This window comes from Syngnathus scovelli, chromosome 17 (assembly GCF_024217435.2).
Source record: "Syngnathus scovelli strain Florida chromosome 17, RoL_Ssco_1.2, whole genome shotgun sequence".
In the NCBI taxonomy this organism is placed as follows: Eukaryota; Metazoa; Chordata; class Actinopteri; order Syngnathiformes; family Syngnathidae; genus Syngnathus; species Syngnathus scovelli.
The window spans coordinates 12,629,636-12,643,423 of NC_090863.1; the positions used below are offsets into that span (position 1 = coordinate 12,629,636).

Here is a 13,788-nt window from a genome sequence, read left to right on the forward strand (position 1 = left end):
GTGATCAAATAATGTGACAGTGGTAGATGACATTTTTGGTTCACTCTAGGTCAGTTATTATTAACCTAGGTTCGATCGAATCCTAGTGGTTCGGTGAGTCGGTCTCAGGGGTTCGGCAGAGCCTCCACTGCGGCGGTCCGAACACACCTGATTTATCGTGTAAATTCATGATGACGTATATTTGAACTGGTCTCGCAAAGGGAACATAGGTACTAAATCACACTGATTTGCAGGTATGTCATTTGGTTGGCGTTTATGCATTGGGTTTGTTTTGTTCATTGAACAAGGTGATGTTCATGCACGGCTCGTTTTGTGCGCCAGTAAAATACATTGATGTCTTGAATTTGAAAAATATATTTTTATTTTTCACTCAAGAGGGGTTCGGTGAATGCCCATATGAAACTGGCGGGGTTCGGTAACTCCAACAGTGTTAAGAACCACTGCTCTAGGTGGAGAATGTTTATTTGGCTACCATGCAGTATATTCTTTTACAGGTCAAAAGGGTGGCACCCAATGTTATCATTTTCAACTTTAACAGTAACCCTCTAGCTCCAAATCCCAAATAATTAAAGAGTTCTTAAAATTTACTTGCACTTTCCATCAAATATGTAAGTGAATTCACAAAAATACCATTTACACTGAGCAGTCTATATTTATTTGATATATGTATACGTGGAACAGTATATTAAGCCACATCTGGACTGCATCAAAACAAACCAACCAACCAGAAAAAGCAACAGAAATGCCATCTTCCAAATCCATTTCTGTAAAAATCATAGTATTGAGACACGTCGACATAACAGAGAGGATTCCAAATTACTTAATAAAGTAGTAAAACATTTAGCACACGTTTCTAAGGGGGGCATAAGCACAGTTAGAAAGTGTAACTGATATTATCGTCACATTTTAGACTCTAAAATGTGTTGCGCTCAGTTTTTGTGGAGTGATTTGAAACTTGTGGGCTGGGTAAGTAAGATTCAAACAATAGCTGTAAAAGCAGTGGTGGACCGTCAGGGCCTGCAAGGCCTCCTCTGCTGGCCTAAAAATACCAGAATCACAGACTGATAAGTATATTTTGTCCATGAATACGTATTCATGAACAAATTTAATACGCATTAAATAATTCCAAATGGTCTGTCCGCTTCCTTTCATTGCGAACCCCCTGGTTGCGCTGCTTCCAGATGTGTATTTTCATATTTAAGCATTTAACCAATCACATTTCAGCCACTATTTGTTGCCAGGGTCAAAGAAATCTGCCTGGAGGCCTGGTCACAATCAGTTCTGCGGGCCCTGTAGCATAAAATAAATGTCGATCAGACTGTTGCTTCAACCAATCAGATTCTGAGTTGGCGACGCCAAGGCCTTCTAGCAGGCGTACGGAAACGTCAGCGTATTCACACTCTTTGATTGGATAGTCAGAGAACTATCTGACTATAGTGCTTCGGGCAACCCTGAAGGATTTTTGGTGAATAAAGTGTTGCTATATTCCTAAATAATACTGCAATTTTATCAGTTTTTTTTATATTTGTCGCAGCTGTACCTGCAGTAGGGGTTTTATAGCCATAAAATAGTTATTGGGGGTTGGATTGATTCCGACAGAGCACTACTGAAGGTCTAGGTGTGAAATGCACAGCCCACCACTGCTGTAAGAAACTAACATGGAATGAACCCGGACAACAAAACATTGAACTTATTGGTACTTCATCAGAAAACCAGCCATTGTACTTTTGCATAGAGTATAGGCAAACCAAAACCTGAGAGAGAAAAAAAATGGCAACAAGGCACAAGTTAAAGTTCAGATATACAGTAAATACACAACAAGTAAACAAAGACTTTAGCTCCATATAAGCAAATCTAAGGTTGTGCATTGCAGGAAAGCTCAATTGTAGGTGACACAGTAGCTAAGATAGAGATCACCAGTGATTGTCAAAAACAAAAAAAGTCTGCTGTAGATACTGTACCTTAAATATTTACAGCAGCAGTGCTATAACTACTATCCCTTATTTTTATCATGAAAAAAAAAAAACAAGTCAATAATGTAAAAAAAAAAATGGAATGTTTCCATACTACCCTCAAGAGGAAGGAGGGACAGGATGTACTGAGATCATTAGGCACTTGAAGAAAACATACAGCAGGATAAACATTAGTGCAAAGTCATTGTCAAGGCAGAGGAATGCTTCAGCATGTGAGGAGTCAGACAGAGAAAGAATGGCGGCCGAGCACAATGTGCTACTGAGAAGAGAAGTTCAACTGCCTGCAGAAACGCTGCAGATTCCAGTGCATGTCATGTCTTTGGTTTCACCACATACAAGTAACTGAGAGGATGACTATAAACATGGGCGCTTTTTTTTTTTTTTTTTCATTCTTTCAAATCCAAGGCACCAGGACACCCTAGGCCGCAGTTCGATGATCGACTTTGTAGTCGTGTCATCGGATTTGCGGCCGTATGTTTTGGACACTCGGGCGGAGCTGTCAACTGATCACCACCTGGTGGTGGGTTGGCTCCGATGGGGGAAGATGCCGGTCCGACCTGGCAGACCCAAACGCTCTGTGAGGGTCTGCTGGGAACGTCTGGCAGAATCCCCTGTCAGGAAGAGCTTCAACTCCCACCTCCGGCAGAGCTCTTCCCACGTCCCGGGGGAGGCGGGGGACATGGAGTCCGAGTGGACCATGTTCCGCGCCTCCATTGTTGAGGCGGCCGACCGGTGCTGTGGCCCTAAGGTCGTTGGTGCCTGTCGTGGTGGCAATCCCCGAACCCGCTGGTGGACACCGGCGGTAAGGGATGCCGTCAAGCTGAAGAAGGAGTCCTGTCGGGCCGTTTTGGCCTGCGGGACTCCGGAGGCAGCCGACAGGTACCGGATGGCCAAGCGGAACGCGGCTTCGGCGGTTGCTGAGGCTGTCGTGGCTGACAGGAGGGTGTGTTCCAATTACAGGGGAATCACACTCCTCAGCCTCCCTGTTAAGGTCTATTCAGGGGTGCTGGAGAGGAGGGTCCGTCGGGAGGTCGAACCTCGGACTCAGGAGGAGCAGTGTGGCTTTCGTCCTGGCCGTGGAACAGTGGACCAGCTCTACACCCTCAACAGGATCCTCGAGGGTGCATGGGAGTTCGCCCAACCAGTCCACATGTGTTTTGTGGCCTTGGAGAAGGCGTTCGACCGTGTCCCTCGGAGGTTCTGTGGAGGGTGCTTCGGGAGTACGGGGTGCCGAGGCCACTGATAAGGGCGGTTCAGTCCCTGTATCACCGATGCCAGAGTTTGGTCCGCATTTCCGGCAGTAAGTCGGATTCGTTCCCAGTGAGGGTTGGACTCCGCCAAGGCTGCCCTTTGTCACCGATTCTGTTGGGTGGAATGCCCTCTCCGGATCGGGGATGAGATCCTGCCCCAAGTGGAGGAGTTTAATTATCTTGGAGTCTTGTTCACGAGTGAGGGGAGGATGGAGCGCGAGATCGACAGGCAGATCGGTGCAGCGTCGGCAGTAATGAGTACTCTGTACCGGTCCGTCGTGGTAAAGAGAGAGCTGAGCCAAAAGGCAAAGCTCTCAATTTACCGGTCGAGATGGATGGATGGATGATTTCAAATCTAAAGGCTTACTTGCTGACATTGCAGCTTAGCAGCTAAGTGGAAGTGTGTGGCGCATGTGTGTCTCGATCTTGTGTGTGTGTGTTTATGGATGGCTCATTATTCTACTGGTCAGAGCCAATAAGCGACACCAGCTTCGGGATCTCCACCTGAGAAGCTTTGGTTCCCAACTGTGACTTTCTATCACATGTATCCAGTGCAGCACTACTGTCAGCAGAGGCCTGTTGCTCACACAGACTCCCCAGCAGCTGAGCTGTTTTGAAGACAGAGGCATGACCTGCCGGCTGGAGGGACTGGACCTTCTGCAGGTTCTGGAGTGTGCGCAACATCTCGGCAGACACAATGGGCAAATGCTGCTCCTTGATGAGGCTGGAGCTTGAAGGTCGAAGGACAGTGTCACGAGTTGGCTTGATCCGCTGGACCGAGCAAAATGACGTCTTCTTTGGCGGGATGGAATATTCTTCCTCCAATGATTGGTCACTGGACGATACAGTGCTGTCGTCAGAATCCTCACTCACTCCGTCGTTAGCGCTCGCGTCATCGTGTTCTTCTTCCTGTTGGACGCCATCGCCGTCTGTGATATAGATCATGTCTTTGGGCAGTGAGGAGAATTGATAGACAAGGCGCTGGCCTTCAACCTTATTCAGGATGCCTCTTTGGTAGTAATACCTACAGCACATAAGCGCAACAGGGTCAGAATTACCATGGCGACCACACGAAAGCGGAAAACCAATTCAATCCAGGTTTTTCTTTTCGTGCTGTACCTTAGTGCTCTGCCCATGGTCTCATAATTCATATCTGGTTTGTTCTTGTGTTTTCCCCAGAGTCTCGCCACTGCCTTTGAATTGACCAGTTTGAAAATTCCAGCGTTGGGATTAGTCCATTTAATGTAGCGGGGGCAAACTTGTCTGTCCTGCAACAACTCCATCAGAAACTGCCACAAGTAGAGTGTGTTTCCACCTGAACAACCAAAACATGAACATACAGTATGAGCAAATGCAGAGGAACGATGTGAACTTAAAAATAGAGAATTATAGAAAAATTGTAATTAAAAAAATAAATCACGTACACACTAGTGGAACCTTAGAGGCTTAAATTTCCAATTTGTTCAATCTCTTGTCCAATGTAACCGTCTGTTCCAAGTATCCAAATTGAGACAATTCATTCCGAGGCCAAAATGTCATCATAAAACCTTTATCTCTTCTTAAACATGTGTAAGACAGTGTGACTTTGAATGCATCTTTTTCAGAAACATTATTTCCAAACTTCATTGAAATATTTCTAATTCACCTTTATTGTATTTATCCCGCTTCACTTTTATGTCAGGAGTAGGAGACTCTGGCCTTTGATGTCGTTTCCTACCTGCGAGGTTAAGGGGAAAATCATATTTGACATGATTACACAGACGTCACTCATTGAAATGAGGTGATTGATGACAGACTTCTTTGTTTGGACTGCAGCTGTGTCGCGAGCTCATTTGTGTGCACAGTGTGCCATTGTGGCTCTTCAACAGCTCCCACAATGCCCTCAGCAGACACGGTCACCTGAGACGTGATGACATCACCCAACGACGGCAGAATGGTGTGAGCTGTAGGAGATCAGACACAGATTCATTGAAAGAATACAGCGTCAAATTCATTCTAAACCATTCCTGCAGTTGAGAGGCTGGGCAGGTGGATCAGACCAACTTCCCCTTTTACAAGGAGTCCAAAAAGGTCAACACTCACTTCCTCCCCCCATTTCATTTTCAAGTATCGACACATGAGACCATCAATATTTCACAGCTTTGCCTTTACAATTTTTGGAAGTAGAGATTGGCCAGTACCAATAGATGCTTTATTTTAAGGTACTGGGTACTCGTGGAGGCTGCCAATACCAGCCACTAATACTTGGTCAAAAATTAAAAATAAATAAATAAATAAATAAATAAATGACTAGAGTAAGCCTTGTGTCAGGTGTCTGAATGACATCTGAAACTAAATTAAAAAAAGGAAGTGGATGGTGGCTTTTGGGACACCCTGTATGTGCATGCATGTTAGGGATTGATGAATACATCTTACAAAGGTGTGGATCAGAATCAGAATCAGTGACTACAGGCTTTGATATAGCAACAGTGGACTGACTGCTTCAAGCAGTACATAACATCTTGTGTACACAGGCTGTAGATATGAGAATCATTAGAGAGCAACTGTCACTCAAAAGGCCAACGTGCATGTGATTAACTCTCGATAATAATCTGAATAACCTTTCAAGACTGCGTGAAATGGCACTCCGGCGGCCTTCAATTTATATGTGTGGGCAATAAGTTCACCCATAACGCTGCTCAACTTTAAATTGTCTTTGTATCAGAGATAACATTCTCCAAAAAGCAATTTGCCGTTCCTTGAAAATAAAAGTATTATACTCTAGCAATCGGTGCGACAAAATAATTGCTTTTTAGTCTAATAAAAAAGATGATTTACGTCAAGGCTGAAAGTAGCTGCCTATCTGCGCCACTCTTCAGTTTGTCCTCAGACGCACATATCACTTTCAGCTCTGTTCAAGAATAAAAGGGTGTAATAAAAGTGTTCTTCACAAACTTGGAAAATGTCAAAACATAAGGATATGAAACCTAATTTAAAAAATATATATATATATATATATATATATATATATACCGTATTTTTCAGACTAAAATTCGCTCCGGAATATAGGTCGCATTAGCCATAAAATGCACAATAACATGGGAAAAAAAACACAAGTCGCTCCGGAGTATAAGTCGCATTTTGGGGTTCTCAAACAAATCGGTATTCGAACAAAAAATTCGAGATTTTTTGCTTCGGACGTCGGACGAAATTCGGTTGTTGAACCTCGCGAGATGAGCTGAGAGGACCTGCATGTCAACTGACTCCGCTCGTTACTCTGAGGATTGCATCAACTCTAATCAATCATGCCTCTAAAGGAAATTAAGTGACATCCTTAATGACCTCTGCTGTTGCCAATCAATTATTTTTTGTAAATGTTGAGCAAGTATTTTTTGGTCAAGTGTCCTTACTTTAATACCAATAAACACATATGTAAAATTGTATTTGTGGACCGCTAATGTTTGAACTGCGCACACTTACGGTAGTGTTCCAGTGACAGGGTATCAGGACAGTCCAAGTCAAGAAGTGAGTCTGCAGCAACGAGCGTTTCCATGGTCTCGTCGTCTCCGCTTTCACATGGCTCCACTTTAGACGAGAAAGTGGAGAAAACCACATTAACCCCAATAGCAAGATGGTGAAAGAAGATGGGAGTCAGAGGAAGAATCACCTTGGTTCAAGCAGCAGCTCTTGGGCAACACGTTTGCATTTAGCCCAAATATATACATACATACATACTTCTCCAAACATGAAAGGCAACATTTTACTGCACTGAAATGATTGACCTAATTTCTGCTCATTCTTCAGACAAAGATCCTGATTTATGTTCCGATAACAACTTGATGGGACAAATATAATTGGCTTTGGCTATCAGGGTAGCGTGACTTTAGTTTCGGAACGGATGTCTCATCATGGTCCGTCATTGAAAGTATGACTTTCGGATGCTGAGCGAAGAACACATCATTTGGACGCTATCAATTATGGACTTTTCATCGTGTCCACAGCATGCAATCGATTGCCTTCTCTCAGTGCGCTGACAGGCAGTATATTAAGAATACCTGTTAATCAAAGAGCAGGACTGCTTTATGGGCTGTTTTATATGGTGGTCCCATCAATGTGATAGAGTACCTTGTTAAGGTGTATATTTAATTATCAGGGACAGCCAAGAGACATTGACGTCCAGTTACTGGAACCACCAGTGACAATTTATCCTTTGACCCTCCTCCAAGAACCACCATCAATCTCACAAATAGTCTAAATTAGAGTGATTAGCAGATATAGTAACTGGCCAAAACACTGGGCGCAACTGCCTAATGGCATAATATTGACCGGCAATGATTGAATTGACACTGTTGGAAAACAACAATATGGAGCATTATTGTTGCGCTCATTTGTACTTCCATGAGCTGACAAAATGCAGTTACCAATGTAAAAGTGCACTTCTATACCGCTGATAATTTCAAGAATAAAGTGTTTATAAAAATGGAAATAAGTTATTCCCCCTAATAAATTAATCATGAACGCAAGCGTTTTCCCCAAGTGACTTCAATGAGCTTCCGCAAGAACTTGACATGGGCAATAAAGTGAATCTGACGATTTAAGTCACAAAGCAGAATACATCGTTAAACGTCGTCAATGTGAATCGACGCATGTCTTTGAGACGTGAGATAGAAAACAGCTGCTTGCTGACAATCGTGGACATTTTCTACCGGTATCGACATCCACTGACAATTTGACAAACGAGACCCACTTGGCGAAGCAAGTAAACGATTCTCGTGAACTTGTTGAAATGACTTTCTAGAAACGTGTCTTTACTGTAGTTCTGTTAGCAACGTCAACGTAGCCTAGCCGAGCCGAGCCAAGCCGAGCCGAGCTGAGCCGAGCCGAGCCCCACTGGAGCTGCCCCGTGTAACTTGAAGATCAGAGTAACCCGTGCCAAAACCACGACATAACTTACTTTTCTCAACCAGCACTGGAGAGTGAACTACAGCATGTTTTATCTAGACTCTTCCGAGTCTACATTCTCATGCGATACATGTGCTGCCTTTGACGAGAAATGTTTTGTTCAGCTTCCTGAATATTCTACGGAGGGTGGTCCTTGAGCGAGTAACAAAGTGCGCGTGCGCAAATCGTGCATTTTTAACTTAACGCCTTGCAGGTAATCGGGCTACGGATGTCTCATTTTGAAGGCCGCACGTCGTACAATATTAATCAGATATTTGCACCGCACCGCAAGAATACTTAAGTGAGTTTGTGTGCCCCGTAGGCCATGCACTAACCTTGAGGCAACTGGTGGTCTTCTACCTGTGGCTTCTCACACAAAAACTCTGAATATGCGAACAAGTGTGGATGTGGAATCTGCTCCACGAGCACAGCAGGAAAATCCGAGCGAACCTCCAACTGCGCAAATGACAAAAACTATTGTATTAACTGCAACATGACGGTATCATATTTTACCTCACATTTTTTTTAATAAACATTATTTTATCATTTCATGGTGCAACAATAAAGAATGTGGCCAATGTACAAGATAACAGTGTAAATATTATTTATTTTTTTTCTCGGGCCAATTGCTGCTGTTCATTGGTACAATCAATCAATCAATCAATCAATAATTTCGTACAATAAAAAAAACAGGCATATGCACGAGTGTAGTCCATTTTAAAAATGGCTTTTTTGTCATATCTGTTTAAGAAGCGCTCGCACCCCCCAACTCTCAGTAGTGCGAATGAAAAATGATGGCCCTCTCCATCATTTCAGTTTATGTAGTGTATTTTGATTTCTCCCAGATTCTCTGATAGTTTCTTCTACTGACCAATCAGAGTGTAAAAGCAATTTCAAATCAAATTCACCTGATCCCCATTCAACCTGCGTGTTGGGGTATTTTTATTTTGAAGTGAGAGTTTACCCTTTTAAACAAGTTGTACACCGACTAATTTACATGTCTTCATTGTTGTTCCATGAAAATATGCAATATCTTTTTTTTTTTTTTTACCGTGTGGGGTTTACACGCAAACAAATATTTAGTGTCAATTTAGTCAGTCATGATAGCGATGTAAAACTGCTACAATGTCGTCATATTGCCAATTTTTTCCACGTAATTGCAAAACACTTACTGCACTGCGAACTTCTGAGACCCTGGGTCACAATTGTTTGAAAATTACAATCATCCGTAATAAGTTTTCATTGGCACTGACATGTCACTATCAAAATTTGACAGTGTAGTTTAGCACTACTCTAATTTACACTAGTTTACAGAGCTTAGACTTTCTTTAATAAGATATTAGAAACAGTTTTTCACCCACTGCAAACTACATCTATACTAATAATAATATTTTATTCTTACATCAACCATTACCAGAGCAATAAATAGTAATGCGCCCCTGTGCAGGACTTCCTTTGGCAAACATTTACTTTTTAAATTTTCATTAATTGGGCTACGGGCAAGCATGAATTGAACTTCCAAATGATATACAGTGATAAATGTTTGACTTACCCCTGACAGGTTAACATGGTCACTGGCAAAGTCAAAAACGAGCTCTGATTGCTGTAACATGGCTGAAAACACCCTTGTGGATCTAACTAGATGACTTGAGCATCACAGGAATCCTCTAGAACGTGAAAACTATAAGGTGTTCTCGTCTCCAGGCAGAATCTCTTCGTGGGCCGACAAACAAAAGCGGACAGTTGCGGGAGACCTTTCAGATGATCTGAAGAGTGCACATCACAGGATATGATGAAGCTGGCATCACAACAGTGAGTCTGCTTTTACCAGATTAGCATAAGACAGGAAAGAACGTTTGACTGACGTTCTTTGACTTTCAATGGGGGAGTGGCTGCCTTGAAATATGTCCTTTGGTCACAATCTGTAAGTAAGTAAAAAAAAAGAAATTAGTAACATGCATAGATTGCAGGCAGAATTAAGCAACATTTGCATACTTCATCTTTGTGGGCTAAAATGCATGTTAAATAGTGCAGTCTGCTTGTGACTATCACGAAGCTCACTTGCATCTTCTAAAAAGAGGCCAAACCACCAACAGGAAGGAAGTGTTTGTACTGCAATGTGTGTGCACATGCGTGCGTGTGTGTGTCGCCGTTGAACTTGAAACAGTACTTCTTTGCGCAACTTTCAAGGTCTCGCAGCCGTTGCTTTCACATTCCTTAAGACATGTTGGGGACATTTAGAGTCAAAGCAGTTGTTTTGCTCTCTAGCTTTTAAATCATTTAATGATTTGATCCTTCTTTCTTTGAAGCCTTTGCTGAGTTCTCTGATCATTCTTGCTCCTCATTCTACCACCTTTGAATAATTCTGAGGTTAAAGTGAAACCCGTTGAGGATTTAAGTCTCTCCCGTTTATTTACAAGTTTAAAAGAGAATTCGTCAACATGGTGGCACACCTGCACCTTACCTTTTTTTCTGTAGATCACAGCAGTAATCAGGTTTTACGTAGCGCACGCTAGCTTTCATTCCTTGAAAAAAAAAAAAAAAATGGCTTTGAGGAATTAATTCGAGTCACATTTTAATCCTGTTAATCCTCCAACTTTAGCAGCTTCACAGTTATTGATGTTTTGGCTTCCGAAGGGAGAAGATGAATAGGCACCTTAGCGGTTGCGATGTTTGGGTCAGTTATCACACAGGAAGCACAGCTCAGTTAGGAGGCACCACTTCCTGAGTTCTTGTGCCAAACCGCTGCCATTATTATAGCCAGAAATGGCCTTCTCATTTTCAACTTCCTCTGATGTTTGCATTTTTTAGTACTTCAATACGTTCAAAGTGAAATTGTCTTTTTTTTTTTACGCATACTTTAAAGAAAAACTACATTTACTGGTAGGAATTTGTCTCCTGCAGGTTGTAAGCGAGAACACATCTTATATTCCTCTTTTAACCTGAATTTCAGGCTGCGGCTTTGCAACATGGCAAGCTGCCATGTTTATCTTAGCGGCAATGAATGCGTAACTAAACATAATCAGTGCAGCCTGTATTTTTTTATTTTGCAGAAAATAAAACAGGATTATCCTTTTCTTCCTGTTTTGCCAAATGGCTAATTCTCACATTGTTGTTTCTTTTGAGTGGCAGCTGCTTTCACTTTGCATTGTAGCAGCTGCATATTGAATATTAGCTGGCCCTGCAGCCTGTCAGAGGGCTCCGGGAGCCTTTTGTTCTTTGCTACTCTGCTCACATACTGTAGGTTTGTCTCTGTGGCCTTTGCACAGGGCTTTTGATTCTGTGAAGTAGCTGCCAGGCCCCCCTCAGGACACTGATAAGGCCCCCCGAAACGTTCATTCCTCATTTTGCCTGTGTGCGAGATAGAAGAAGTAGCGGGTTTGTTGGCCAGACAGACAGACAGAGGTTATGTGTGTTGGATGTGTGTGAACTAGGCCACAATGATAACAGGATGGCAAGTGAGGGGAGACGCTGATAAGGTCCTCCGCTTGCTGGGCCTTGTTAAATGAACATTGAAATACGGTGTAAGGGGAGATTGAGTGCTCACAACACAACATTCCTAATACGCTTCATTTGTGTGTGTAGGCTCATCTTCCGATAAATATTCATGTTAGAAATGTCCGTGCATGCTCAGGAAACTGGTTTCACTTTCAGTTCAGCACACGTGCTGCATGTGATTCTTTTGGATAGTTTTCAAATCAAACCCAATAGCATTATAGTTATTGCTATTATCACTGCATATTAAATCCTAAGATGAGTGGTTACCTTGCGTTGGCAGCAGGCGACTGGAGGATCCAAAAGGAAATTGTTTTCATCTGGCAAACACAAAACGCTCATCTGTTTCAATAGCAGAGATCACTTTCCTGTTGTGAAATGTCCACGGAAGGTGACTTTGATTGGAGATCAGTGTACCTAGTTAGTGTTGATCTTTCAGTCCTTGTCAGATGTTGCCCCCCCCCCCCCCCCCCCTGAACTGCCCCCCAAGTGAGTTCTGATTGGTTACCTGTGTTGTGAGTCAAGGTAACCCTTAGTAACGATTGTCAGTGTGGAGCAAATGTAAACACGGGCGTATTTGCAATGTAAAGCAGAAAGCCAAGTAACCGACTGGCAATATGGGAAAGTGTGCGTGTGCTTCAGCAGCACTTTATTATTTAGACACTATTTTGTTGTTGAAGTTGAAAATGTTTGTTTTATCAGAGATGGTGAAATTTCTACGCATCATATTACAGCTTGACAAAAAAAAAAAAAAAAAAAGGTTTCTGATCAGAGAATGCTTTATTCACAGTCCCTGACACTCCCTAGTGGCAAAACAGGGCACTAACACACTTTGCCATCCTTTCTTCCTTCCTTCCTTCTCTTTTTTTTTGTTTTTTTATTGATGTGCAAACAGATGAGAGAAAAGCGCTTCACCGTATGCAATCACACTATAATTGTCTACTTGACATGGAATCACAAAGCGTCTACACGTGCCACCTAAAGATTATCAACCAGACTGTGGTCAAGCCTGTCGTGTCTTCAAATATATAATACGTATGTTGAATGAATATACACTCTGAACCATTTGACAAATGCAGTTTCTCCATAAATCTGTATGAGGAAGAAATATAATCCAATGAAAAAAAGATTTCATGTCCCACCTGACAAAGCTTAAGAGCATAACCATTAGAACATCTCCTGATGGCGAAATAGAAGAGGAGATAAAGGAAGGAAATACTCACGAATGTTAGCCAGATGAATTCCTTTTGCCTCATATTGCTGCTTGACTGCGTGCGTGCGTGCGTTTTGGACTCTTGCATACTTGCGAGTGAAAATATGTCAGTTATTCAATGTGGCCAGTCTGGCTCAGAAATGATGTGAAAAACTATTAGAATAAGCACAAAACATCTTTCAATGTTGTTGCTCTTTTACTGCTTTTGTGAGGTTCTTAATTGAGCTTCTTTCAACAATTGTTTGCCTTGAAGTTCCTCCCAAAAAATCTGAAGAGCTTTTAGGCAACACACAGGCAGGCAAGGCATGCACTTATGTGTACGTAGCCTGCTGGAAGCCTATTTTGCCTTTGTTCCACGCAAATATTAATGCCAGACTTCAACTCGTAGTAAATATGGAGACAAAGACATAAAGTACGTATATTTCTATGAATCATTGCATTTTATGTCCCGTGGGTGTAGTCTAGTGAGTTCAGAGTGACTTCCAGAACCAGTGAAGGTAAAAGAAGTTTTCCCTGAGACAGCTTGTCTACTACCCTAAATGTTCCAGCGTTAAATGTCAAAGCGGCTCAGTCTCAGATGGACAATAAAGCATCTTTCAGTGCAAGGTTAAAAGAAGGACACCTTCTTGCTCCACCAAATATTCAAGTGCAAAGTCAAATTCGTGAAAAGAAGCTGGAAAGTTTTCAGCACATCAGGTTGTGTAAATAAGCAAATGTTAGCTCGTCCGGGAAGAAAATGTGAAAAATGTTTGGAGTTGGGGAGAGAAGGCTGGGGCCAAATCGATTGTGTGTGTGTGTGTTTAGTGTGTGTGTGTGTGTGTGTGTGTGTGTGTGGAACGTAGAATTCATAGCAGGGAAAGTATGCAATGTTTGTTTTATACTTAAGCATTATTGATTTTAAAAGCATCTACTTATCTCTGTATCTGCAATGCTAATC

At 42.3% G+C, this 13,788-nt stretch overlaps 1 protein-coding gene across 3 annotated transcripts; it reads right to left on the bottom strand.

The window, feature by feature from the left end:
- Positions 1-632: 632 nt before the first annotated feature.
- Positions 633-10,681, bottom strand: LOC125984833 (ETS-related transcription factor Elf-1). 3 transcript variants are annotated; one of them, XM_049747108.1, is made up of 9 exons: positions 10,608-10,681; positions 10,009-10,065; positions 9,696-9,909; positions 8,479-8,599; positions 6,683-6,787; positions 5,020-5,166; positions 4,869-4,940; positions 4,343-4,538; positions 633-4,247 (listed from the first exon to the last, which is right to left on the bottom strand). In XM_049747108.1, exons 3-9 carry the CDS (start codon positions 9,753-9,755, stop codon positions 3,683-3,685), a joined length of 1,266 nt encoding a protein of 421 aa, XP_049603065.1. In that variant the 5' UTR covers positions 9,756-9,909; positions 10,009-10,065; positions 10,608-10,681; the 3' UTR covers positions 633-3,682. The 3 variants fall into 3 exon arrangements, with proteins under 3 accessions (XP_049603065.1, XP_049603067.1, XP_049603066.1); XM_049747110.2 differs by lacking the exons at positions 8,479-8,599; positions 9,696-9,909; positions 10,009-10,065; positions 10,608-10,681 and adding an exon at positions 8,157-8,324; XM_049747109.2 differs by lacking the exons at positions 8,479-8,599; positions 9,696-9,909; positions 10,009-10,065; positions 10,608-10,681 and adding an exon at positions 6,870-7,824.
- Positions 10,682-13,788: the final 3,107 nt, after the last annotated feature.

Bases quoted from the DNA above. Each gene is read 5' to 3' on its own strand.
- LOC125984833 (XM_049747108.1), bottom strand. From the start codon at position 9,755: ATGTTACAGCAATCAGAGCTCGTTTTTGACTTTGCCAGTGACCATGTT. The intron at 6,788-8,478 runs GTTAGTGCATGG...TCTCGTCTAAAG, and splicing joins AGACCACCAGTTGCCTCAAG to TGGAGCCATGTGAAAGCGGA. The intron at 5,167-6,682 runs GTAAGTGTGCGC...GATCTCCTACAG, and splicing joins CCTGTCACTGGAACACTACC to CTCACACCATTCTGCCGTCG.